This window comes from Amaranthus tricolor, chromosome 2, assembly GCF_026212465.1.
Source record: "Amaranthus tricolor cultivar Red isolate AtriRed21 chromosome 2, ASM2621246v1, whole genome shotgun sequence".
Classification (NCBI taxonomy): Eukaryota; Viridiplantae; Streptophyta; class Magnoliopsida; order Caryophyllales; family Amaranthaceae; genus Amaranthus; species Amaranthus tricolor.
In genome coordinates this window covers 41006046-41030554 of record NC_080048.1, presented here as the reverse complement: position 1 = coordinate 41030554, position 24509 = coordinate 41006046, and the positions used below count along the sequence as shown (strand labels likewise).

Below are 24509 nucleotides of genomic sequence, written 5' to 3'. Positions count from 1 at the left end.
CAAAATTTTGTGTGAGACGGTCTGTCTAAGAGATTTATCTTTATATGGGTTACATAGCCAAACAATTATTGGCATACTAGGATAGAAACTCATGCAGTGCATGAATTTTTAATTACGTTAATATTTTAATGAAATTTTCGATTGCAAACCATACTTTATATTTTTCCTAAAATTCAAAATTGTAATTGTAGTAGTCTAATAATATAAATGACTGATTTTAATGATCAATTAATTGAATTTTTGTCATTTTATTTTTTAATAACAATTGATGGAAAAAGGGGCTATGATATACTTCAAGTAATTTCCTAATTTGTTGTATAATTTTATACACAGTGTAATTTTGCAGTATGATTTTTCTAAATTGTGTAATTTCAATTACACTGCATAAATGTAATTTATTCTGTAGTATAATTTTTTACGCGGTGTAATTTCATAATTTTATCAGACAATATATAATGTCTACACAGTACATTATATATTTCTCATTATAATTTTTTAAACAGTGCATTTATATACAAATATATAATTGGAATAATTGTGATTTATTGCATCCATTAATATATGAGTTTTTCCGAAAATATAAATTTGTAAATATGGTAAGTAAAAAAAAATATAAATTAGTTAAATTCCATTAGTACTACTAATGAAAAAAAGACATAACATGCTCATAATCAAATTTTCTTTTTGCCATTATAAAGTAAAATTAATAAAATGTATGATGAACTCTTTGTTTTAAGGTCGTCTAACTAAAAGACAGTATCTTGCAAGAATAACTCAAAAACTAAATGGAGATTTGAAATATCTAACCTTATTTTCAGAAACAAAATTCAGTAATAAACCAATCCGGCAATCCCTAACGAATTTACCATAGTAGCATCATCAAATCTTCTCCCACTCTCTTTTCTCACCGTCTCTATTCTGAATTCTCCCCAAATCCAAACGCAAGCAATCCCTTTCTCTCTCATCTGACGCCATTAAAATCCCTCTTTTTTCCTTCATCAAGCTCGAATCTCCTGATTGTTCGTTTTTTTATTTTCATTTTTAGGGTTTTTTTTCGTGCATTTAAAATAGGGGTGTAAAATTGGTGACAATTGAAGTATTATTTTGTGAATTAGGGTTTTCGTATTTTGATAATTGACATGGCTCCTGCGCGTAAGAAGGGAGCCCATAAAACGAAGAGTGGTAGTAAGTTACAATTAGGCGATCTCGTTCTTGCTAAGGTCAAGGGTTTTCCTGCTTGGCCTGCTAAGGTTTTGTTTTCTCATTCTTTATTTTTTGAAAATTTTTCGTTTATGTTTGTATGATTCTAGAATTGATTACTTGAATGTAGTTACAAATTGTTGTTTGTTCTTGTGATCCTTCTTAGCTACATTGTACTTGTCTTATTTTTGATTTCACTTTATTTTTAATTGGAACATTTAAATAGATTATCTGACGATGACGAGACAAGTTTTTATTTTGTATTTTAAGAGATCAATTTTAACGAGGTAGTTTGTTTTTATTAAAAAGAAGGGATGTAATACAGAGTAGATTGGACTTGTGTGATTACTAATAATTCGAGTTGCTAGAAGTTGATCATTTTTGTTGATTGGGAGTAGTGGACGAGGTTGAATTGCAGTGAACGCTGATGGGTGCTTTATGGAGAGTTGAATTTTTTGAAGGCTGTTCATGCTAGTTCTTTATCGAATATTATATCCGTTTAGTTATTAGCTAGTGAATCCTATTCCGTAATAGGTAATCTTCACTTTGGTGGGAAATAGTGTCAAATGGTTTTGAAAGAACCGTTGTCATACTGAGTTATTCTGGAGCACTTATCATGTTCTAGTCTCTAAGTAATAATATTATTGAGATACCTAGGAGTATTATTTTCCCTAATGTAGTTGCTACGGCTTTTCAAGTAAAGGGGCAAGTTCCATTTATAAGGCATAACGCTATTGGATAAAAGAGTACGAGACCTTTTTACGAAGGTTCAATATTTTACAAATTACTATATGCCCTGTTTATAAAATGAAAGTGGGTTTTGCATCATAGTGCGATAACACGATTTCAGTCATGGAACGACATTTGCAGCAAATGCTGATAGTTTCATGATTATCGTGACCTATTTTCCTGTCGCAATACTGTGTTGCATGTGATATCTCACACTAAGGTTTATTTGTATGATTATTGAATCTTTTTAGCTTATTGCCTTATGAAGTATTTGGTTGCAATCACTTTTAAGATTTCTACTCTGAATTGCTTAGGACATTGCTATCTGTCATTCAATATGGTTTTGTTTCTTTGTATTGATGTAATTGATTCATCATCAGGTGTGTCCTTTTTTGTTGGGGTGGGGTGATTCTTTTTCATGCAGCACAACTGTTGGTTGAATTAATTTTCTTTTTTCAAATTATGTGTATTTTAAGGATATTTTACTGGTTTTAATTTTCAGGTCAGCAGACCCGAAGATTGCCAACGAGCTCCTGATCCAAAAAAGTATTTTGTACAGTTTTTCGGCACCAAAGAAATGTAAGTCGTATCATCAGCTAAAGTCTTATTTTGTCTTCTTACCTTCTTTCTGCTCCTTCACGATAAACGTTTGTAAATGACAGCTTAATGTGTGACTGAAATTTACTCTGATCTGATATCTAAGTAGACAAACTGGAACCCGATATTATGAACATCATAATACAGCAATAAATCCTTATGTGTGCGTTTGTAACCCTTTATGGTCTTAAAAGTTAAAACATATGCTGATGCGGAGATAGTTGCCGCTTTTGCTTATGACATTAATGTACTATGTAGGTAGTCTGTTGCGACATTTTTAAAAGGAAATGAACTACTTGTGTTGTGACAATAAGGAGAACTTGTTTTGCTATGCAGGAGGAAGTTAGTTGTGATTTGGATGTTTATTGGTGTTTGATTGGATTTGACGACTTATCTTTTTCTTGCATGGCTAGTTTCCAGATCAAATTTCCCATATAAATTAAGATGAACCTGCTTTTGAAGTTTGAACATGGAGATCAAATAAAATCTAAAATTCTGGGTGATAGTGTTTTATTTTTCCATTATATTGGTGGACCTGCTCATCATGTAAGCATACTAGTGTGCTTTAGATGATATCTAATTTTCTATGCATAATTACATTTTTTTTTCATTTCCATCCCTTTATTATTTTACTGCTATATTTCTTTTTGGTTTGCTTTAACATGGTTATTAAATTTCACCCATCTTTTTTTACATGTCTGAAATGTGCATTAAATTTTTTTTTACTGTTGATCACAATAATTCAAAATCATGGGCTGTTTTGCATTAATGCATACCTTGGAAGTGACCAATAACATATGGAGATCTTTTTATGATGTTGTTGAGAATCCATCATCAGTTTGTAATGTAATACTTTTTTAACTTTATGTTTCCATTCTTTTGAAGTGTAAAATGTAACCATGTAAGCACTTCAATATTTGTAGTTAGCGTCTAGGTACGTGGTCAGTAGTTGGTAGTACCTTGGCCATTTGTAGATGTGGAAGCAAATGAGAGAAATTTGCATTGAAAACTACAACAAGACCAAAATTCTTAAGATGAGAACTTAATAGGATTTGAAATTAAAATTAGAGCAAAAGGCGTCAATTGATTCCTTATTTTTGAGCATCAAATCAAAAGCCTTAAAATCTAGAGATCTCATTTGCAAGTTAGGTAGCAACTGAAGAACACTTGCACAAATGTTGTTTAGCTATCTAGACAATATAGTGGTTACTATCATTATTCTCTCTCTCCAATCTCTCATTTTTTTTTTCTTAATTTCTTCGCTTTTTCATGGTCAACCATGATCCATTTGCTTTCCCTTTTCTACTTCAACTTGTAGAGTGAGCTATGTGTGTGGGGCCCTTCTCTCTACCTCTAAATTGACTTTAGTGGGTGAATAGGCCAAATTTCCCTTGTGCATCAATTGAATTATCTTTTCTTTGTTTCGTTCATAGCATTACTAACTTTGGGTCTTGGGATAATGATTTGTTTAATTATGAAGTAGTAGATTTTAGGGATGACAATGGGTTGAATTCGAATCAGACTATGCACACTTAAACTTTTCTCCGAATGAAAGTCTGGTTTTTTTTTTTTTCACTATTACCTTCGACTCATGTTCTAATTTTTTGTCGTCCGAATTTTCTTCAACTTGTACTCTCGTACCTTAGGCGGAATTGGATTATGAAATTTTTTTTCGAGAAGCAAATTCGTTTAACAATACACGAACTTGCAACAATAATGTTTTTCGCATAAACTATGATATGCCTAAATTATATGTAACATATAAAGTTTGACCAATTCAACTTAATAACTCGAATATGTTATGATTGACCAAATTTTTACTCACTAAAAGCAAACTCACATTATTGTCTTTTGAATGGGCACATCAAAGTAATAACAATGTTGGAGCCTTGGTGAAAATTCTCCAATGTAAGGTCCAATAATTCTACCACCAATGTTGAACATAAACAACAATTAAAATATGCTCATTTATGTTTTTTTCAATCCTAATAAATATAGATTTGTCTTGAATAAACTATAAATGTAAGTATTTGAACAAATTTGGAGTCAAATGTCGGATTGTAGCCGGTTTAGAGTCATTAATTTTGGATCAAGTCAGACTAGGGTTAGATTCGGTTTGAATTGCCATCCCTGTTAGATGCTTTGTTCATTCCTTGAGAAAGTAAATTTTATTAACACTTGAATTTGGGGCATTTATATTGAAATTATGTCGAATGGTTGTAAAAGTAAAAGTTTAGAGACTAGAGGCATACCCCTTAGCCTTGTACTTTGTAACACTATGATTGTCCAAGTCGACAATGTGTATCCGTGGAGTTTGTAGGTAGTCCCCCGAATCCTTCCTGGTGCATTTTTCCTTAAGTCTCCCACACCCTAAAACGACTTTCACTGAATGTAACCAATTATGTGGAGTTCCAAGCAAATAAACTTGTTTGATAAACATGCATCTTGTTGATACATTTAGTATTATCAACTTTTAAAGCTCGTGCATTTCTAATCTAAACTCGTGGTGGAATACCCTTTGCCTTCAAGATTCTACCTTGGTGCTTCTTGTAATCTTTCAAGCTATGTGTTTAGAATAGTGTAACATAATTCACTAGCTAATTCGCTTTTTGAATTCGTGATTCGCTCAAATTTGCCCAAAAATAGCCCAAAACCGACCTTAATTTCTTTTTAAGATTCGCGATTCCCGAGGAGATTAACGAATCATGTGACATTGTTTTAGAATTCTTTGAAGTTTGTAGTTATGTTGAGTGAGTTTTCAATTGGTGTACAATCTTAAAGACTCAAGTCATTGAATCGAAGATATTCCATGAGTACCTTTATTTCAGTTTGTAATGTCTTAACATGTAAGAGCGACTTTCCCTAGCCTTTTAAGTTTAGGAAGCTATTGAAGTTAACTGTTAATGGGATCTAGTAAGGCTGTAACAGGAGTAGAGAGAGATTTTGGTGCATTAATTTATAAAAAATATCCCTGTAGGTACATCACACGTGCTTGTTATAATTTATGGAAGGTGCTCTAAGTATTTTCTTTACTAGTTTTACATAAACATATTATGGCTAATGTTGTTAACAATCTAGAATCATGTTGATGGCATCTGAAAGAATTATTTTCCAAAATTTTGTGATTTTTTGTGGATTGAAGGACTCTTTCCTCAATACTTATGACTTTGTTCAGGTGAATGGATTTATATTTGCTTATTGGCACCGGAGTAATGGAATGTTGTATAGACTTTTTTGGCATGTTTTTCATGGCTTTTATGGCCCAAATGGATTCCAGAGCAGCTGTCTGTTGTATTTTAGAATTTTTTGTGTTATTTTATTTTTTTTTTAATCTTTTTATGGTTTTTTTATGACCAGTTTGTTAAGCGCTTTTTCGTACTTGGTATGTTGATTGCATAATCATCATATTGTAGATTGTAGGGTGCATAATCTGTTTCTAAGGTGCTTGTATATTTTTGTCCATGTTTATAGAGCTTTTGTTGCTCCGCCAGACGTGCAAGCATTTACGAGTGAGTCAAAAAGCAAACTACTGTCCAAGTGTAAAGGGAAAACCGTCAAATATTTTTCTCTAGCTGTAAAGGAAATTTGTGAAGCATTTGAAGATCTTAAAAAAAGTGATAGTAATGGTCTTGGTGATGAAGCTGCAACTCTTGGACATGATTCTTTTCCTGTTGAAGAAGGGAATGTAAATGTTTCCTACATTGAGTCAAGAAAAAAACCTAGAACTGAAGAAATATGTGGCAGTGATTCTGTTCAAGATCACCTCCATGGATTGGGTCTCTGTTCTAGTGTGGAAGATTTTCCAACAGAAGCATTAGGTCATTGTTCAATTGTTTCTTCCTCTATGAAGGAAGAACCTTTTTTAGTTGAGGACAAGGCTGATACAGTTGCCCGTCGCGAGCGGATTGAGTCATCAAGAACCTCAAGCTCAAGCCCATATAGTGGTCATTCTGAGGTTAAAAGGGTTACTGGTCATCATGGAGATGTTAAAAAGGATGGAGCTTCTAGTAACTTTAAGCTTTCTGGTATTGGGAACAATATCTTGGCCAATGGACTCAGATCACCGGAATTTATTTCTGGAACTAAGATAAAAACCGAGGGTGTTACTCGCCATACTGATGGTAAGAAATCTAGCATGTTTGTTAAAGATCGGGTATCCGGGAAACTAAAAGGTGGTGGACATTTGAAGCGGTTGTCTTCAGATGTAAACAAGCTGGAGTCTAGTTCTAGCATGAAGGCCTCCCAAAGCCTTCTCAAAGACCAGAAGCTTTTAGATGTTGGTAAAGGTTCCCTGCACGGTGGTACTGCCGCCAAGGAAAGTGGAGAAGGGGAGTATTCTAAACGTAAAACTCGAGACTCTGGCCAGAAACAGTTGCCACCTGCTAAAAAGGCGAAGCTTGCTCACAAAATAGGTGATTCTCTGAAGGGATCTAACTTCAAGGTTGAGAAAAGGGGTATGGAGCCTGAGATTGTTGGTGACAAAGCTAATCTACCGGCCGGAAAGGGTCATCATCGAGCATTTGAGGCAACATCCAATGCAAACATTTCATCCGAAAATCAAAGTAATGGACTGAGAACTCTTAAAAGTGATGGTCCTAAGAAAAGAAGAGCTGTTTGTTTGTATAATGAGGATGACGATGATGATGAGCCCAAGACACCAGTTCATGGAAGGTCTTTGTCTGCCTCGAAAGCTTCTTCATCTGAAGTTGTTTCTGTTTCTGTGAAGAAGACTGATCAGAATCACAATTCTTCTAGTTTTGCTGGAGAAAATCTAAATATTGCAAGTAAAGATGGAACTGACTCTCATAAGGATTGTCCTCCATCTAAAGTAGTGGGTGAGTCTTCTATACCTGCCACTCTGCTGCTGAAGGTGGACAATTCTACAAAAGGTCAAGTTTTTCACAGCCCTGGAAAAGAAGAATCAGACAAGAAGTTGTTGAAGGAGGCTAAGATGGATTTGGTTTCCCCCGCAAAGTCTCCCTCAATAGTTTCTGCTGCTGCTGCTAAAAGGATGGTTGAACAACAAAAGCTTAATAGACTTCCCATTAAGGCAACCAATTTGAATTCTTTTAGTAAGGCTCAAAATGTGCCCGATAAAGAATTAAACAATTCCCAGAAGAGTAGGTTGGCTGTGTCTGGAGAGAGGATGAAAGTTAATTCTAAATCTTCTACTAGGTTGAATGGTATGACTTCTTCCCTTGATAACCTGAAGAATCATGATCCTGCTCTGGCTGATGGAAGGTGTGTGTTCTTTAGACTTCCTGGATTTGATATCTGTCAGTAGTTTTCTCTTATTCTGTTTTTCATTGTTTCTTCTGGGCGGTGATAGGTTGGACGAGGCTAAGGATAGATCTAGCTCTTTGGTGGATTCGAAAGCCGTAGATGCTGCAATGTCCATGAAACATCTAATTGCACAGGCTAAAAGACGACAGGCTAATATGCAAAATGCTCCTCTGGGTAATGGAAATTCTATTACGGCACCTACTCCCAATGTTCATGGAAAGAGTCCAAGTCCACTGCCTACAGGCCATGATTCATCTGGTATGGGCAATGTAACTGAGCATGAGGCTGAGGGAGTACACCCACGTGGATCTGTTGCTTCCCCATCTGTGAATGTTCGTCCGTTGGCATCTAATAATCAATCAGACTTGGAAAATGTTGATGATAAAAGACCTGGATCTGGGAACTACGGTGCCGGAAGCACACTCAGTGGCGGCACTGAAGCAGCAGTTGCTCGTGATGCTTTTGAAGGAATGATAGAGACATTGTCCAGGACCAAGGAAAGTATTGGACGTGCTACTCGTCTTGCTATAGATTGTGCTAAGTATGGAATTGCTAACGAGGTTCGTAATAGTGCTCTATTATTGTCTGTATGTTATTAGCTCATATGTAATAAGTGTACAATGGAGACTCGCTGCAAGGAACTAATCTGGAAATCTATGGTTGTCTAATTTCTTTATTCCTTTTCTTTTTTCTTTGTGGTCAAATTTAGGGGCGTTACTGGTGCATCCCTTAATTTTGTTAGCACGGAATCTACTGCCTGATAATTGTGTTATTACTGTTGTCTTGCTGATTTATCGTGTGACTGACTCAATTTCGAAATTTGCTAGGTTGTGGAACTACTCATTCATAAGTTGGAGAGTGAGTCAAACTTCCATAGGAGAGTGGATCTGTTTTTTTTGGTAGACTCCATCACCCAATGTTCACATAGTCAAAAAGGTAATTTAAATTGAGCTGAGTAACTGAACTAATAGCTGTGATAGGTTGTAGGGATGTGTCTTGAAAATGTTTTTCATTGGGAATTGGGGGTATTAGGCATAATTTTTAGTTATATTGTCTTTTTTCTTTTTTTTTTCTTTTTTTTTCTTTTTTTTTTTTTTTTTGTAAAATTCATCACCAATTTTTTGCTAATCACACAAAGGAAAAAATTTTCATGCATAATATGACTTGATATAGGTTTTGATCTCTGTTTTTGATTCAGGCATTGCTGGTGCCTCATATATCCCTATTGTCCAATCAGCACTGCCCCGCCTTTTAAGTGCTGCTGCCCCAGCTGGGTCAAGTGCTCGGGAGAATCGTCGGCAATGCTTGAAGGTACACACGAGTAGATTTCGCTTCGGTTGCTCATCTTTTATCTGTAGGCAACCTTATGGATCTTCTGACGCTTCAGGTCTTGCGTCTGTGGCTCGAGAGAAAAATTCTGCCGGAGTCGGTTCTTCGTCGTTTCATGGATGACATTGGTGGTTCAAGTGATGATATGACTGGTGGTTTTACCTTTAGGCGCCCATCTAGAGCTGAACGGTCAGTGGATGACCCAATTAGAGAAATGGAGGGTATGCTTGTTGATGAATATGGAAGGTCTGTCTTTTTTCTCTTCCTCCCTACTTCCCTCCCTCTGCGTCTCCCATTATTGCTCGTGGCAGTAAAGCATATATATTTGGTTATTAATCAATTTATATGTTAGATATTTATTAGTTCTTCTCATCTAATTGCTAAATTTATAAGATGTTTTGTTCTTTTCAGGCACTTGGATTTTTTTTTCCTGATTTGCTGATTTTTTAGATGTTCAAATTGTCTTTTTCTTTTATGGAGTAGACTAGAATTAGGTCAATTTGTAAAAATTAGGTGATGATTTTCTGTCTCAAGGGTTTCTAATAAATAAGCAGAATCTTATTTAATTTTCAAATAATGGGTAATAATATTAATGCGCTTAGCGGGGCCTTGAACGTGTGGAATCCTTTAGTTTGGTTGTATACTTGTACCACAAAGTGAAATTATGTGCTGAGTGCTGACATTTAGTCAAATGGGATTAAGCTCGTTAGTAAATTTGTATTCTGTGTTGCTTCTTTGATGATATCTACAAGATTTGGTCATCAATCACTTAGGAGGATTTTAGGGTGGGAAGGACATGATAGCTTATTGTTTGAAGGCTTTAGTTGGAATTGGCCTTTTCTTCTTATAGTACCAGAATTAGGTTAGAGTGATACTTGGTTGTTTGATCTGCTGGTTGACCCTTCATGCCCTGATGAACTTTCATTGAATAACATGGACTATGTCACCCTTGTCTCCACAAAATGTCCAGCAAACCCATGTCAACTCATACCATCAATGCAATTGCTGTATACAATTGATTTGAAAAACTTGATTGCATCTTTGCTCATGTGATCTTTTCTTGTAAATGTCTGAATTTTTCATCCTTTTAATTTATGCAAGCGTCGATTTCTACAAAGTATGCCTTTCTTTCAAACTGTTTTTTCTTTATTAAGGTGTTCTTGATTATAGTGCAAACATTGTTGGCCTACTTTGGTCGAATTACTCATTCATTGGGTCCAGTGCAAATAGGATCAACCTGCCAAGTTTGTTTGGCGGCATGTCAACCTCCATCTTTCCCCTCTAAAATATAGAAAAACAAAAGTGAAAAAAATTTGTGCCTTCTTAGTTATTCTTATTACATAATGTCCCATACCACATGGTATGGAAACACATAAGAACTTTTCAATGAAAATGAATTTGAGATGTTTGTTTTACATTATCTTGATGGAACAAGGTGTAAATGTGCACACTGGTCACTGGAGTAAAAGAAATAATAGATCCTGGAATTTGACTTTTAAATTTTATATGGCTTTATCTTATATTTCCTTTGCTTCATGTCCCAGAGTATTTTTGTCATGAAAATTAGCCAGTAATTTCAGTCGAACAGAACTCGACAATTATTGTCAGTCAGCTTGCCCAAATATCTTCGCGCTTCTATTGTTCAAAAGTTTATAGAGGCCATATCACCAGTGGTGGGAGCTCTCCCATTCCCTCCAGAATCTCACTTGCAGGAAGTTGGAAGATAAAGATGTGGCCTCATATACACATAATTTTGACTTAATAATCTCGAGAAATTGGCCTTTATTTTTGATTTATCCTCTTGCTAATTTCATATGCACTAAATCAAACCTATCTCTTTGTAGATGCAACTTTCATTCCTGCAAGTCTCAATACATGGAACACGTACCAAGCTTGAGTTACGTAGTGTATGTGTTGAAATTTGAAAAATTGAGAATTTTACCTGCTTGATTTTAGTGTGCGTTTGAGTTATGTAGTGTATGTTTTGTTGAATAGTGTATGATAACAAGTTTGAGTTATTTAGTGTATGTTTTATTGAATTATGTATGTTTGTGATCTTCTTGTTGCTCCCTCTGTTTCTTTTGTCCTTTCACCAAAAATCTCTTACAGAATTGGTCAAAGTCAAACAAAAATTTGTGGAGGTTTTTTGTTACATTATGTTAAGATCTTTTGTTACAATCTATTAGGTTTAATCATGAGCTTTCAAAATACTATGCTGGTGCTGACATATGGATGTTCTTGGCTGTGCACAGCAATGCAACTTTCAGTTTGCCTGGTTTTTTGTCTGCTCATGGATTTGCTGATGATGACGACGAAGATGAAGAGGATGTTCCTAGTGTTTCTTTTAAAGAATCTGATGTGACTGCATTGCAATCGTCAAATAATTTATTTGGGCTTGAAAATGGAAACAATACTCCAAATGATAGGCACCATCACATCTTGGAGGAGGTGGATGGTGAGCTTGAGATGGAAGATGTTTCTGGGCATCTAAAAGATGGAGCTCTGTCCCCCATTGGTTCATCAAAGAATGATAAACAAGAAATGTTGTTGAATGCTGAGTTGGAGTGTGCAATTATTGATGTAGCTGAGTCTCCACCACTGGTGGGTTCACCACCTTTGCCTCTTGAATCTCCACCTCCCCTTCCTCCCTTACCTTCATCACCTCCCCCTCCTCCTCCTCCTCCTCCACCTCCTGTATCTCCTTCCCCTCCTCCACCCCCACCACCACCACCAATGTTGCCATCAGGCCCATTACAGCCTCATCCACCTACTCTACTTTCATCAGGGCCCACACAGGTTGCTAATGTACAACCTCTGCTTCCTCCACAACCTTCAGTGGCTCCTCAAGTGTTACTCCAGCCTCCATCGGTAGCTCATCCTGTACAGGCGCCTTTGCCTCCTGATTACAGTGTAACAACCGTAAGTACTTTTCGACTTTCTGTCCTTATATTGTCTGTGATGCTTTATGTGTTAATGTGTTTTGCACTTTCTTGGTGCAGAGTAACCACCGTTCACACATTGCTTGCAACTCCTCTCAACAAGTGCCTTGTTTTCCGGCTGGGACATCTGGTTCACATGACACGCCTGGATACATGTCTATGTATGCAGGACCTCAAGTTGGCCAGACCAACCAGCAGTTTCAGCAGTCAACATTTTTGCCGAGAGCTTTTCCACCAGTGACAGTGCCTCAACCTCCTTCAGGCCATTTTTCTTATAATACACCCACAGTTCAGCAGAAAATGCCCCAACCCCGGCTACATCAGCCGCCTCCTGCTGCCCCTTCGCATCCATACCCATCAGCTTCTCACTCCGAAGGTTTGAGACGATTTGGTGATGAAACATGGAGGTCAGTTTCTGCTGAATACAAGGCGGACAGTCAGCAGCCATGGATAAATGGTGGGAGAAGGCCGCCTTGCCCACCAACAAATTTTATTGGGGAAGGTATCTAAATTGAAACACCCATATATCGTCCGTATTGCAAATTATTTTTTATTTTATAAGATGTGGTGTCACTTTTACATTCTCTGTTACTAAATGCAAGACTCAAGAGTGTAAGACAATATTGAACATTGTTGATTGTTTCCGGAGATTTCTGTTCTCATTCACTCCTTGTCTATGAATTAAAGTTGTAGTTTGATGTTATTTTATTTTTTGCTTCTTTTGCTAGGTTTTTCCTGATTTTAGTTTTTGTTCTTGGGTTTATTCTTTGACCTACGAGACTTTTGATTATATGCTGATTTATCTGGCTATTTAGTTGTAAGATCTGAAAACTGGAGATAATTTCATCACTGAAAAGTATACCGCAGGATATTTGTGCTGGAGGGTTTTTTTTTCTCATAGTTGTAAAAGCTTTGCCATGTGGTGAGCAACCTAAGAAGAGAGCTTTTGACTGATGATATCTAGACTTCTAGTAGGCTAGGCTTGCTGTTTTTCTCCTTTGAAATTTTGTTGAAGGTGAAATCTGTAAGTTACATCCTCAGACTTGTGCTTTTGATTTTCTTCTGCTGCTACTAAATGAACACTTTGGTGTTTGTAGCACATCTTCTGTTTCCTTCATACGTTTAATGACCTTATGGGTGCATGTTTTATAGATGTGTTGTTACCCTAGGGGGCTTGGAGTAATATTCCCATTATATAAGTGATATTTATCCCCAACATTTTACATCTGTCATACTGCAAATACTGCTGGTTACCTTTGCTGTATGCCATCATATCTGTTTTAGCTGATGTCACTTAACTTATCATTCTAAGTTTTTGTAGTGTTGGTGTTTCGCTAAGTTTTCAATGTTTTTGCTTTTTCGAAATTTGAGTTTTTCTTTTGTTTGTTTTTTATGTCAATTGTTCGCTGCGTTCAAGCAACCTTTAATAAATATAGTTATCTCAGGATATTTTCGACCTGAATTGGGACTAGCAGATAGCATGGGATACCAAGTTTCTGCTCCAAATCCTCCTCTGGCGGGTTCAACATCAGGTTTTTTTCATAGTATATTTGTTGTGAACTTGTGAAGCTGTTAATGCTGATAGATTTTTTATTTGAAGGATCAATCTTAGTGTACATTTTCTTCAGGTCATGTCGTTAATCAGATGCTGCCTTCCAGGCCAGATATGCCGTCCCTTAACTATTGGAGGCCTGTGTAGAAATTAGATTGAAGTCAAGTTGTTGTATTCAAGTAAGATTCATGGATCATACTGAAGACTAGATTCCCTGGCTGCTTTTTTATTTTGAAGTTGAAACATTTATTTGTTTCGTTAGAACTGTCATATAGAAATTTAGTATACACATTGACTCTAGCCTCTGTGAAGGACACTTTTGTCTCATGTTCTGATCAGACTCTTAGAAGCAACATTTTCAAATATTTCACACATATCCTTTAAGCTTTTGCAAGTTTTCTTATTATTCTCAGATGACTTTTCCCAATTATCCATATCTCAGTGATTTGTATCCGAGTAATTTTGCTCTTGAGGAAGGAAAGGGAGGGAAATGAAGGGAAGGAAAACAACAACAAAAAAATGCTAAATCCTTAATCCCAAAGTATGGGGTTTGCTAAGATGGGGAGAGAAAAAGAAGAAATTTTCTTTTGTTTGAATTGTAGACAAGATGTGGTAAGGAGAGGAGGTGATTTTTAGGGAGTTCTATTTGGAACTTCTATCATATATGCCCCTAGAAAAATGATATATTTGATATTTCATGACCTGCAATAATTGTACCACCATTAGCACTGTTTGTTGCTTCATTTTTGAGGATGAGGGAGAGAATGTAATGAAAAGAACGAGGAAAAATGGGATGAGAGCGTAAGTGATCAGAAGAACAAATGTGAGAAAGAAATAACCAGAATGACAGTGGAGAGAGAACAGGCGAAGGAATTTCATTACGAAGGGAGAACATCAAATTTCTGAAAGCTACCAAATTTTCCTTTATCTTCCTACCCTTTTGGACAGATATATGTTAACTTGTGTTGAATTGAATCCATATCTCTCCACTACATTTCCCTCATCCAATTTTGTTATCCAAATAAGGGATTTGTCACTCCTCTCTTTCTCGTTTCTTCTTTTCCTCCATCCAAACTTGGTGCAAGAGCAAAATTAGTCTTCTGTGGAAAAAGTATCATGCTATTCCATTTTTACGTCTGTTGCACAAATATCTACTGCATTTTTACTCTGGAATGTGTAGTAGTGTAGTGCACGAGATGTACCTACCTGCTTTGAACTACCTTTTCCCATGAAGTGGATGTGGATGTTCGAATAACAATAATCACAATTCTACACCTTGCAGGTGTTCATATCTTCTGGGTTTCCAGTATTACATAGCTGTGAGTTATTATGATGATGGAAATGGCGTTTGATCCTTGCACTCTTGCACCCTTGCCCTCCTTGCTCAAAACTTTTCCATCATTGACAATTGACATCCATATCCTCGCACCGAAAGTTTTTACTCACATATTGCACACATTCTGCTGGATTTTTAGTACTTCTATGCAAGGTGAAGTCTAAGAAGGGGTTATTTACACTGTTTGGATGGAGGGAAAGGAAGGGATGAATTTATTGGGATGAAATATCTTTTGCTTGGATAACAAGTGGGGAGAGGAAGGGATTTGGAGGGATATGGATAATCATGAGTGTATTATTTGGGAGAGGTAGGAAAACTCTATATTGTTGGGTTGGTAAATTGACAAAGCTATATCCCTTACAAGTTACATGCGTATTCTTTTTAACTATTCTTGAAGTCATGTAAACATCACCTTGAAGAATGTATATAATGCGCATGTTCAAGTAATGAAAAAATGAGGAAGGCTCATAATTTTCCTTACCTAATCTTTCAACTTTGGAATGGTTCCTTTTACTAGAAATAACAGGACATAAATCCTTTCTAGGCCCCTAGCTCCATTCCTTTCCTTCTTAACTCAATTTCTATCTAAATGAGGGATATATTTTTTTCTTTCCGTTCCGGTATTATTTCCGATCAATAAATATTTTTGTTCCCCTCCCGTTCCCTCCTACGCATCCTTTCCCTCTTAAATTGCTATCCAAACAAAGTGCAAGTTGTTATAGGGATGGCAGCAGGCTTCATATGCTTCTTCTGTGTTTGGCTTCCTTTTTCTAGTAAATGAATGGCTACAAGAACTAACTTTTCTTGGTTTACTTTTTGTTTGATTAATATGTGGTATTATAATCCACATCCCAAACATGAACGATAATTGAGGTTGTGTCTTCAAGAATTTCTTCCTTAATTTTGTGACAAAATGAATCAATGACTACCAATGTTTTAGACTTAATTGTTATTAAGCTTATTTGTCTTCTCTTTTCTTGTAACAGTGCCTTGGACTGCGAAGATTGAACATAGATGTCTTTTTGTATGAGTTTCCAATTGATTTGGCATTCACGGAGATCTGTGTGTTCTGTTTGTGTCTCAAATCTCAATGAGAATATTTGGATATTCCGATGAACAACTTAAAGTATATTTGCCTGAGAAATCGACTTCTGCAGACCTTACAATGTAAGCCGATGCTTCCTGCTCAGCTATTAACTGTGTTTGCTACATCTTGTAATTAAAACTTGGAAATTTTACATAATGAAAAAACAAGAGATGCATCGAAAAAGATTAATAAATTTTGTTTTTTACTTGTTTGAGCATAATTGTTTCCTTAAACAATATCAAAGGTTTAGTTTGCAGATTGCCCGTAGCACAATGCCAAAAAAGAAAGTGATGCTGCCTGTACTAACTACTAAGGGTGTTAAATCTGCGTTGATGTAAATTGAACTCTTTCTTAAGGCATGTAAATAAATTAGTCAAAAGTCAGCAATTATGAAACCAATTAAACGTCCAGAGCAACACCAATGCAGATTGTACTGGGTATGACCATTTTAATTTTCTTTTCTTTTCTTTTCGTATATTATAATAATTATTTATTTTCATAATATAGGGGAAGGTAGATATGGAATTACACATTACATTCTTGATCTATTATAATTTTCAACTTATTTATATTAAATGATGGAAATTATAATGCGTTTATTGTAATTTTTAGCTTGGAAAAGTATTTAATAATAATAATAATAATAATAATAATAATAATAATGATTTTTGGTTTTACTGTAACTAAATTTTGTGTTGATAAAATTTATTCTTATTTATTATTTGTTGGGAGATTAGTATTAGGCGGTAATGAAACTTGTAATGAACATCATGTTTGAGGATAAAAGAATTATTATTAGAGTCTAGAGATGTCATGGGCTTGTATGAGTATCACATGAGGCACAACACGACATGTCACATGAAGTTTTGAGTCACGGGTGTGTTGCAGACATGATTTTTGGTATTGGACACGGTCAGATGTGAGGCGCGATGAACGATTCGCGTTTTGGCATGAAGGCACTATCAACATGAATTTCGGTAAATTAAATGTTTTAATATTTTTTATCTCAATATTTCTTGGCTCTTTTTTATAAACTATCAACTTTTATGTTTTTTATTATTGATATTGATTGATGATTGATAAATAGAATGAGTATCAACTTTAATGTTTCGGATTATTGATATAAATTTATTAATAGAATAAGGTATTTTCAGAATGTTTTATCTTATTAATCAATTCAAGTATGCAAAATTGATTTTTCTAACTTTATTATAGTTGAGCAATAAACAATACTAAAATAAAATTACTTATTCGTTCCTAGTTAATTATTTTGAATTATTTATTCACTTAGTAAATAAATTTTTGTAAAAGAAATAATGTTTATAAAAGGCACAAGGCATGACGAGCCAACAAGACAAGTCACTTTTATGATGCCCTTTAACTTGATACAACCATCTTGAGAATTGAATTTTACTTCAATTAGTACTGTCTACTTTAGACAAGATTTTGAGATTAATTCTCGTCTAGTCATCCATTTTTCCCAGCCTATAGCTCTACACTATAATCCAAAACTGTAGCCGCTCATGCATGGTCAACAATCAACTAGGTATTGCTCATATCGCACCTTTATTTATATTTATTATTTTAGAAATAACACATCACATTTCCTAAAAATTCATACTAAATTCAATTCCCTTTTTTTTGAATTGATACCAAAGGCACTTCTTATTACAACTATTTTTATAATCGATTACAAAACAATCTCAAAAGTACAATTTAGCAGTGTTTCCAACTATTTGCATCATACATACTCCACTAATATATCATTAACAACTGCCGAAATATTACACATCTAACAAACATGAGATGAAGTGATTAAACGGATAACCAGTGTAAATCATATTTTATAAGTAATCTGCTTCTACAAGATCTAGGGTTTCACAATATGCCTAAGGGAAACGAATAATACATGGGAATAAATTATATGCTATGACCAAAAGTCGATCCGGGCTTAAATATACAAATTTCTGTGAACTGCATTGTAAAAGGAACTTTGATGAAAAATTCTAAAGATGAGGGCAAAAAATGCTTCACAATTGGATCATACTGTATTGAAGATTTTACAGCGAAAGAATTTCATGTACTCGGGAATTTCATGTACTCGGCTTGCAGCTTGTACGTCTATCACCCAGACCACGACACAGCATGTTATCGATAAGACCTATTTCTTTCCTGCTCTTCTAAATAATTGTTTATATATATACGGAACGTCGATTTGTTTAGAACAAGAAATATAAGTGATTGCAGACGTCGTTCACTCACCATCTAGTCCAGAGCTGCTTTGGATTTTCGACCAGTGATTGGTTTTGTTAGGCCGTCAAAAATTGGTTTTGCAAGGGCGGCTTGTAGATCTGGCGTCAAGGACCATTTCGCTGCTGACCATATGGATGAAGTACTATTATTGCCTTCTTGGTCTTGTAAACTTGATGTGCTGGACGACTTCTTTACTCCAGATGAACTGTCAACTGCGGTAGAATCTCCCAAACTTAACGGAAATCCGTTAGTTCCATTGACTTCGACCTCAGAAGCCAAATTTGTTCTACTGGATGCTTTTGTTCTTAAAGCTAATCCTTTGCCAGTGATTGCAGAAAACCAACCACCACTCCCATTCTCTTCCTTCATCAATTTTTCTGGAGTGCGAGAGAAATCAGCTTCTGACTTCTGACGTCTCTTGTTTAGGTTTTCAATCCATTTAGCAGCATCGTCCAATTCATTATCCAGTTCCTCCTCCGCTGTCTTAAACCCATTAGCAACGCTTCTGGACTTCCTATGTTGACTAAGAGGCGCATTCATTAGTGATGATATAGAATATTCTTCATCTTTGATGTAATTCGAAGTGCCTTTGCTGTAGAGTGCCATTTCAAAGCCTTCAGAGCCGTTTCTCTGTTCAGTAAGCCCATAGTAACCCCGTAAAGAACTCATCGCAGGTGAGATGCGTTCTGTTGTAATTTTCAATGATTGGAATGATTCCAGAATATCAGTGTGGGCACGACGAATTGGAGTCTGCTCAGAGCAGCTTGGTCTGTAAAAAGGTTCAAAGATGAAAGATAAGTCAATCTTAAAAACTAGAACTTCATGGCAAAACACATTGAAATTATTCATGTTTCAGTAACAGCAACACAAATAAAACATCTTACTCACATAGTAAACAAATAAAGGGTATTCATTCAACCTCCCTCACCATTTATAAATATATCCAAATTAACGAACAGAGGACTTCCACAAGATCTTTCATCTGCATGCAACAATTATCAGACAATTTCTCGCCACCATGTAACAATATTAGTATTCTAATGTTCCTCGAAGTATCTTGGAAGCAGAAATAGCGCAGTTCCCCACTAGAGATACAATATTGCAAGGAGGAAGTAGGGAAAAAATAACCTCAACAAGGTTAATTATTAAAAAATTGAATCAATCTCAGGAAGATTTTCAAAAAAGCTTGATCATATGATAGAACCCAACTTCTTACAGCCTACATGAAAAGCTATTCAGCCATATATTGTGCCACTTGCATATGCTCATTTTCAACTATATGTCCTAGAAGCTAGCCTGAGTAAATCTTATCAACTGTATCTATACCAAAGGAACAAACTCAGGGGATCCTGGTGTTTAAAGACGATCCTTGCAAGTCACAGGTAAATATATCCTTGGTTCAACAGTGAGAAGCAAGACTTTAGAAGCACAGGTACCCGGTGATGCAACAATACAATTCAATTCAATAAAGTCTATCTAGTTGACTTCCCACAAGTCACTGCAGCTAAAACTCCAGCCTCAGCATCACCAGAGGAAAAAATTCAGTTGGTGTTCTGTAATTTGCTGTATAGTTCTTTGTAAGCATAGTGATTGCTGATGCCTTGTGGTTAGATTTTTCAATGTAAATCTTCATAGAAATAGATACTATGGACTAGAGTTATATGAATATCTGCTATTGTACTTGCTGGGGACAGTCAGATCTCTCTGAAAAATACATATGACATAGTATAAAAAGATATTGGTCTTTAAGTAAATTTATTTTCTTCCTACTTGAAGATCTTATGCCAATAGCATCAAAACCTAAATTATCTTGGCAAACTGTTTACCAAACCTATAAAGGTCTATCATCCCTATCCCAAATGATTAAGACTCTACACTACAGCAAGATTAAAAGTAGTATAATCTACACATGACAGATTAAGGAATTAACCTATTACCCTAGCCCACAATTACTTTCATTCAAAAGTACTTGAAGACATCAGTCAAGCCCAAAACAAAAAGAAGTGGCATTTATCACTAACTGTCGGATCTTCCCATTGTCATGCAAATCCCCCCAGCGTAAGATCCAAGTATTCAACTGAAAAGGTGTTTCATATGGGATAATCAGATGCAGAGGGGGGAATAAGAGAACTACTCATTTGAATAGGCAATCTACGCAATTCCAATGCATACTTCATATAATACAAGCAACTAGGTCAGTCAAATTCTCACAACTCCTAGAAACATAAATTTTCTTCAATGAATAGCTAGCTGAAACACCTGAAGTCAAAAAAATCAACTACGAAAAATGTCTGCAATCAATATAGCTCCATACATTACCCTTCTACTGCCAGCACCACTCAATACTAAGTCTCATCTCCCAATACAGAAATACATAATCAAGGCCAAATACTTCTTTTCACAATCAAGTGTAAACCAATAACCTCCCTAATGAAAAATATCGACGGCAAACTTCTATAGTTTGTTATTGCAGTATTGCACACATCAGGTGAAGTGTAAGAGAGGATTAATAAAGATTTCCACATTAGAGAACAGCTAGAATCGACAGTGCATATGAGGTCGTTATAAACACAGAATTTTCCTGTAGCAAAGCACGAGTAGAAAGATATACAGGGTCCTCTTCAGCCTTCTCAATTCCAAACAATACACATTGCATAGGTCTGAAGCATATGTTCCCCTAAACAATACACATTGCACAGATGTAAAGCATACATTCCTCCAATATGCTTAAAACTATTTCTAGGAAAGCTTGCATTGAAGGTAATATTTTTGTCCACAGACAGGTGACAAAGTTACTCATACATAAGTTTCTTACCGCTCTAGTATGACTCAAAGCAGCATGAAATGTAGAACTTGACCATAAGACCTACACATGAAGTTCCTCAATGCCAAAAGCAACAATATTCTTTAATAATTTAATCATGAAAAAGACAAGAGATAAACAACATCTAAGCCTTAATCCCAACATATTAGGGTCGACATGAAAAAAAAAGAGTCTAGGGAAAAAAAGCAGTACACAGCAGGTGAGTGGAAGACGGAGAAGTGGAGCTTTACGCCAACCCCAGCCCCAACCCCAGCCTAAGGTAAAACCTACAAGTACCAGAAACATATGCTCTTTCTAACATCTAAAAAGAAAGTGAGGCGATAACACCCATGTCGAGGAAAGTGGAACATATACGGAAGACCAGGGAGCAAATATGATATGCGTGAAAAGATATACCAAAAGAGTACGAATTAAAGTAAAATACCCTGCGCTGCTGTGTCCATTTGATAAGCAAGGTGAAGGAGGATGTCTTCCAGGGAGTGGAATACGAAGCGTCTTGAGAGCAAACATTTGGAGATCCGTCACCAAGCCATTTAACTTTTTGATGTCAGCAACCTAATTCAAAGAAAAGCCAGTACTTAAAGGAATGATATCAAACTATTCATAATCTTGATTCTTGACACTATTGGCATGGCATGGAACTTCAAAACACACCAGCATACATAATTCAAAGTTTCCAGCACACTAAATAATGTAGTTTGGGGTAACACAAGTCAAAGGCGAGCTCACCAACTCAAAATATGACATCAATATTAAAGGTCCATCAAGTCTCACTCGCCTCCAAACTCAAATTTTCAAAGTTCAATCTAGTAAACTCAAACTTTGGTAACTAAGTTCAATTATCTTAATATTCTCGTAAGTGTTGTGCAAAACTTTACACTTGTTAACAACTTTAAATCTATGATATGCATTTGAAGCCTATAGATTCAAGCTCTCCGCTCAAGAAAATCTCAAACTCTAGAAGCATTAACACACAATACACCAATAAAATGGAATGCACCATATATTTGCTCCACCAAACCAAACATTAATACCATTATACTAATATAGAAAAATCATACATTCAAGTGTCATGTACGGCAACCACACTAATTTTTTATGCATAAATTAGAAGGTCGTATGGGTAATTGATAATTGATAACCAAAATGATTAAGTAATTATTCTTTTAAAAGCTAAAATGTATGAGCAATAGAATATTTCGACACAAGTGAAGTATCAAATATGTTTTACACTTACACTTAACAAATAAGTGTATTGCAACATATAAAAACAACTGTATTGCAAAATTTTAATTTATTAAAGAAATTATTCAAGCTAGTAGCTTATATATTTCTCAGAACAAATCAAAGCTATCACCTATCGCCCTAAAACAGCACAAGACTTGCAGATCCCTACTTATTCAAATTATCATATTACACGCAACAAATGGATTTCCCTACAACTTCAGCTTCACAATATTGATCAATCAAACTAAAATTACTTTATGACATCAAGCATATCACTTCACATATACTAATAACATAAAAAAAAATCGGATAAATAGATAACATAACAACAATTTGAAAAAAAAAAAAAAACCACTTAAAAATTAAAAAATCTAGAAAGTTCCAAAGAATATTCCATGATACCTCAACACCGTATCTGATAGCAACACCAGCAAGAGTATCCATTTTAGTTACATGATGTTCAATATAACGTGAAGGAGAAGATGGAGATGGTGGCGATGAATTCGTCGTCGTCGACGATGAGGAACAAACTGGAAACAATTTTGTTGTAGACTCCAAAATTGGTCCATCATCTTCAGAACCCAATTTATTGTAAATCAAAGCATTTCCATTTCCATTACCATTACCATTACCATTACCATTCACAAAAAAGCCATATCCATTACCGTTCACATTTTCCCTCCTCCTACCAAATTCCATCACCTGATCCAACCACACCTACTCTCCTTAATTTCTTTTTCACCAAATACAATATTTTCTGATCTTCATCAATTAATCACATAAATTAAACAAACACGTATACGTCAGCTTCCAATAAATAACTCAATCAAAATTTCCTGAATCAGCAACAAATTGATGTCGATCGGAGTGACATTTTACAGAAAAACAGAAGCTAAAATTGTAGATTATATGAAAGAAACCCTAAGTGAATAATATTGGGATGAATAATTGAAATTTGATTCACCGACGATAGGAATGAAAGCGGACAATTTGTGTGTAAAATTGGGGAAAAATGGAAGAGAGAGAAAGGTAGATCTGAAGGAGAGAGAAAGCGAGGGTAACGCTTGGAAATGTGTTTGTTTAGGCATTAGGGAATAGTGGTGGAATTTCTCGTCACTCCTAATTCCTAAACTTCTTTACTTTACGACAACTTCAAATATGAAAACTATCGTTCTTTGTTAGACTTCCATTTTCCAATTTCTTTTTCATTTATATTTTGCCCAAAATTATTCTTTGATTTATTATTATTATTATTATTATTATTATTATTATTATTATTATTGTTATTAAACTAATTATTTGAAAAAAGTAATTATTAAGTAAAACAAATATAAAGACTTCAAATCAATCAACTATTTAGTTTAAAGGAACAAAATAAAAAGAAAATAACATAAAGAACTTTAAGCAATAAAATAAACAATAGAGTTGTAATTAGATTATTGAGCTTAATAGTTATGATTATCACATGAAAAAGAAACTTGCACAACTCATTTTCTTGTACATGTGCTCCTTTAGCATCATAATGTACTCCTAATTCCTTATTTTTCAACCTTTTTATTTCAACAATAATAAATCTTAAAATTTATTATGAAGAGTTAGCTATAAATTTGGGTGGACTAATATTGCCAATAAAAGACTTGAATAATTAGGTGGACTAATGAAAGTGATTTCACACGTGTCGGTCGATCTAACGTAGGTTTGTCAAATTGATTATTGCTATTATAAAACAAGTTGTTTTGTATAAAAAAATAAAGCAAAATCAAATTATATAAAAAAAATCAAATAATTATTTATGATTTTAATTTTTAATTTTTATTGTTTTAAAATTATCTGCATACAAATATTAAAAATTAAAATATTATTATTTGGTATATACTATTTATAGTTTGCGAGAAAAATAACCTCTGGAAATGAATATTGTTGTTACTCAAAGGGATGTGACTTAGAAAGTTTCTCTAGAGCTCTAGCGCTCAAGTTGAATGGGGAAGGTCTAAAGAGGTAAAATCACATCTTTTTTTACCAATTAAGTAATAGAAAAATTATTGTGAATAATATAAATTTTACTTAATTTTCTATAATAATATACCAATGTTTATTGACTATTGAATAAAATTAATTTTTTGTTTATAGTACATCTTTTGACAATAATTTAA

At 35.0% G+C, this 24509-nt stretch overlaps 2 protein-coding genes across 8 annotated transcripts; one reads left to right on the top strand and one right to left on the bottom strand.

The window, feature by feature from the left end:
* Positions 1-826: 826 nt before the first annotated feature.
* Positions 827-17680, top strand: LOC130806708 (ENHANCER OF AG-4 protein 2). Of its 7 annotated transcripts, none has more exons than XR_009040362.1 (13): positions 827-1250; positions 2432-2508; positions 5998-7767; positions 7856-8369; positions 8637-8745; positions 9008-9120; positions 9197-9384; positions 11325-12057; positions 12138-12579; positions 13523-13609; positions 13706-13808; positions 15952-16132; positions 16310-17680. XR_009040362.1 is itself a non-coding variant. In XM_057671895.1 (12 exons), exons 1-11 carry the CDS (start codon positions 1140-1142, stop codon positions 13774-13776), a joined length of 4149 nt encoding a protein of 1382 aa, XP_057527878.1. In that variant the 5' UTR covers positions 827-1139; the 3' UTR covers positions 13777-13808; positions 15952-17680. The 7 variants fall into 7 exon arrangements, 3 of the variants coding, with proteins under 3 accessions (XP_057527878.1, XP_057527876.1, XP_057527877.1); XR_009040360.1 differs by having other exon boundaries at positions 16303-17680; XR_009040361.1 differs by having other exon boundaries at positions 16297-17680.
* Positions 17681-17867: 187 nt separating this feature from the next.
* On the bottom strand, positions 17868-23592 carry LOC130806709 (uncharacterized). The gene is made up of 3 exons (XM_057671896.1): positions 22759-23592; positions 21554-21684; positions 17868-19074 (listed from the first exon to the last, which is right to left on the bottom strand). Exons 1-3 carry the CDS (start codon positions 23053-23055, stop codon positions 18318-18320), a joined length of 1185 nt encoding a protein of 394 aa, XP_057527879.1. The 5' UTR covers positions 23056-23592; the 3' UTR covers positions 17868-18317.
* Positions 23593-24509: the final 917 nt, after the last annotated feature.

What these genes read in the sequence shown, in the direction of transcription:
- LOC130806708 (XM_057671893.1), top strand. Translation starts at nt 1,140, where the DNA reads ATGGCTCCTGCGCGTAAGAAGGGAGCCCATAAAACGAAGAGTGGTAGT. An exon ending in TTTTTCGGCACCAAAGAAAT is followed by an intron (nt 2,509 to 5,997) that starts GTAAGTCGTATC and finishes CCATGTTTATAG; the next exon opens with AGCTTTTGTTGCTCCGCCAG. An exon ending in CTGATTACAGTGTAACAACC is followed by an intron (nt 12,058 to 12,137) that starts GTAAGTACTTTT and finishes TTCTTGGTGCAG; the next exon opens with AGTAACCACCGTTCACACAT.
- LOC130806709 (XM_057671896.1), bottom strand. Translation starts at nt 23,055, where the DNA reads ATGGAATTTGGTAGGAGGAGGGAAAATGTGAACGGTAATGGATATGGC. An exon ending in CTATCAGATACGGTGTTGAG is followed by an intron (nt 21,685 to 22,758) that starts GTATCATGGAAT and finishes TCTTTGAATTAG; the next exon opens with GTTGCTGACATCAAAAAGTT. An exon ending in AATGGACACAGCAGCGCAGG is followed by an intron (nt 19,075 to 21,553) that starts GTATTTTACTTT and finishes ACCTTTTTACAG; the next exon opens with ACCAAGCTGCTCTGAGCAGA.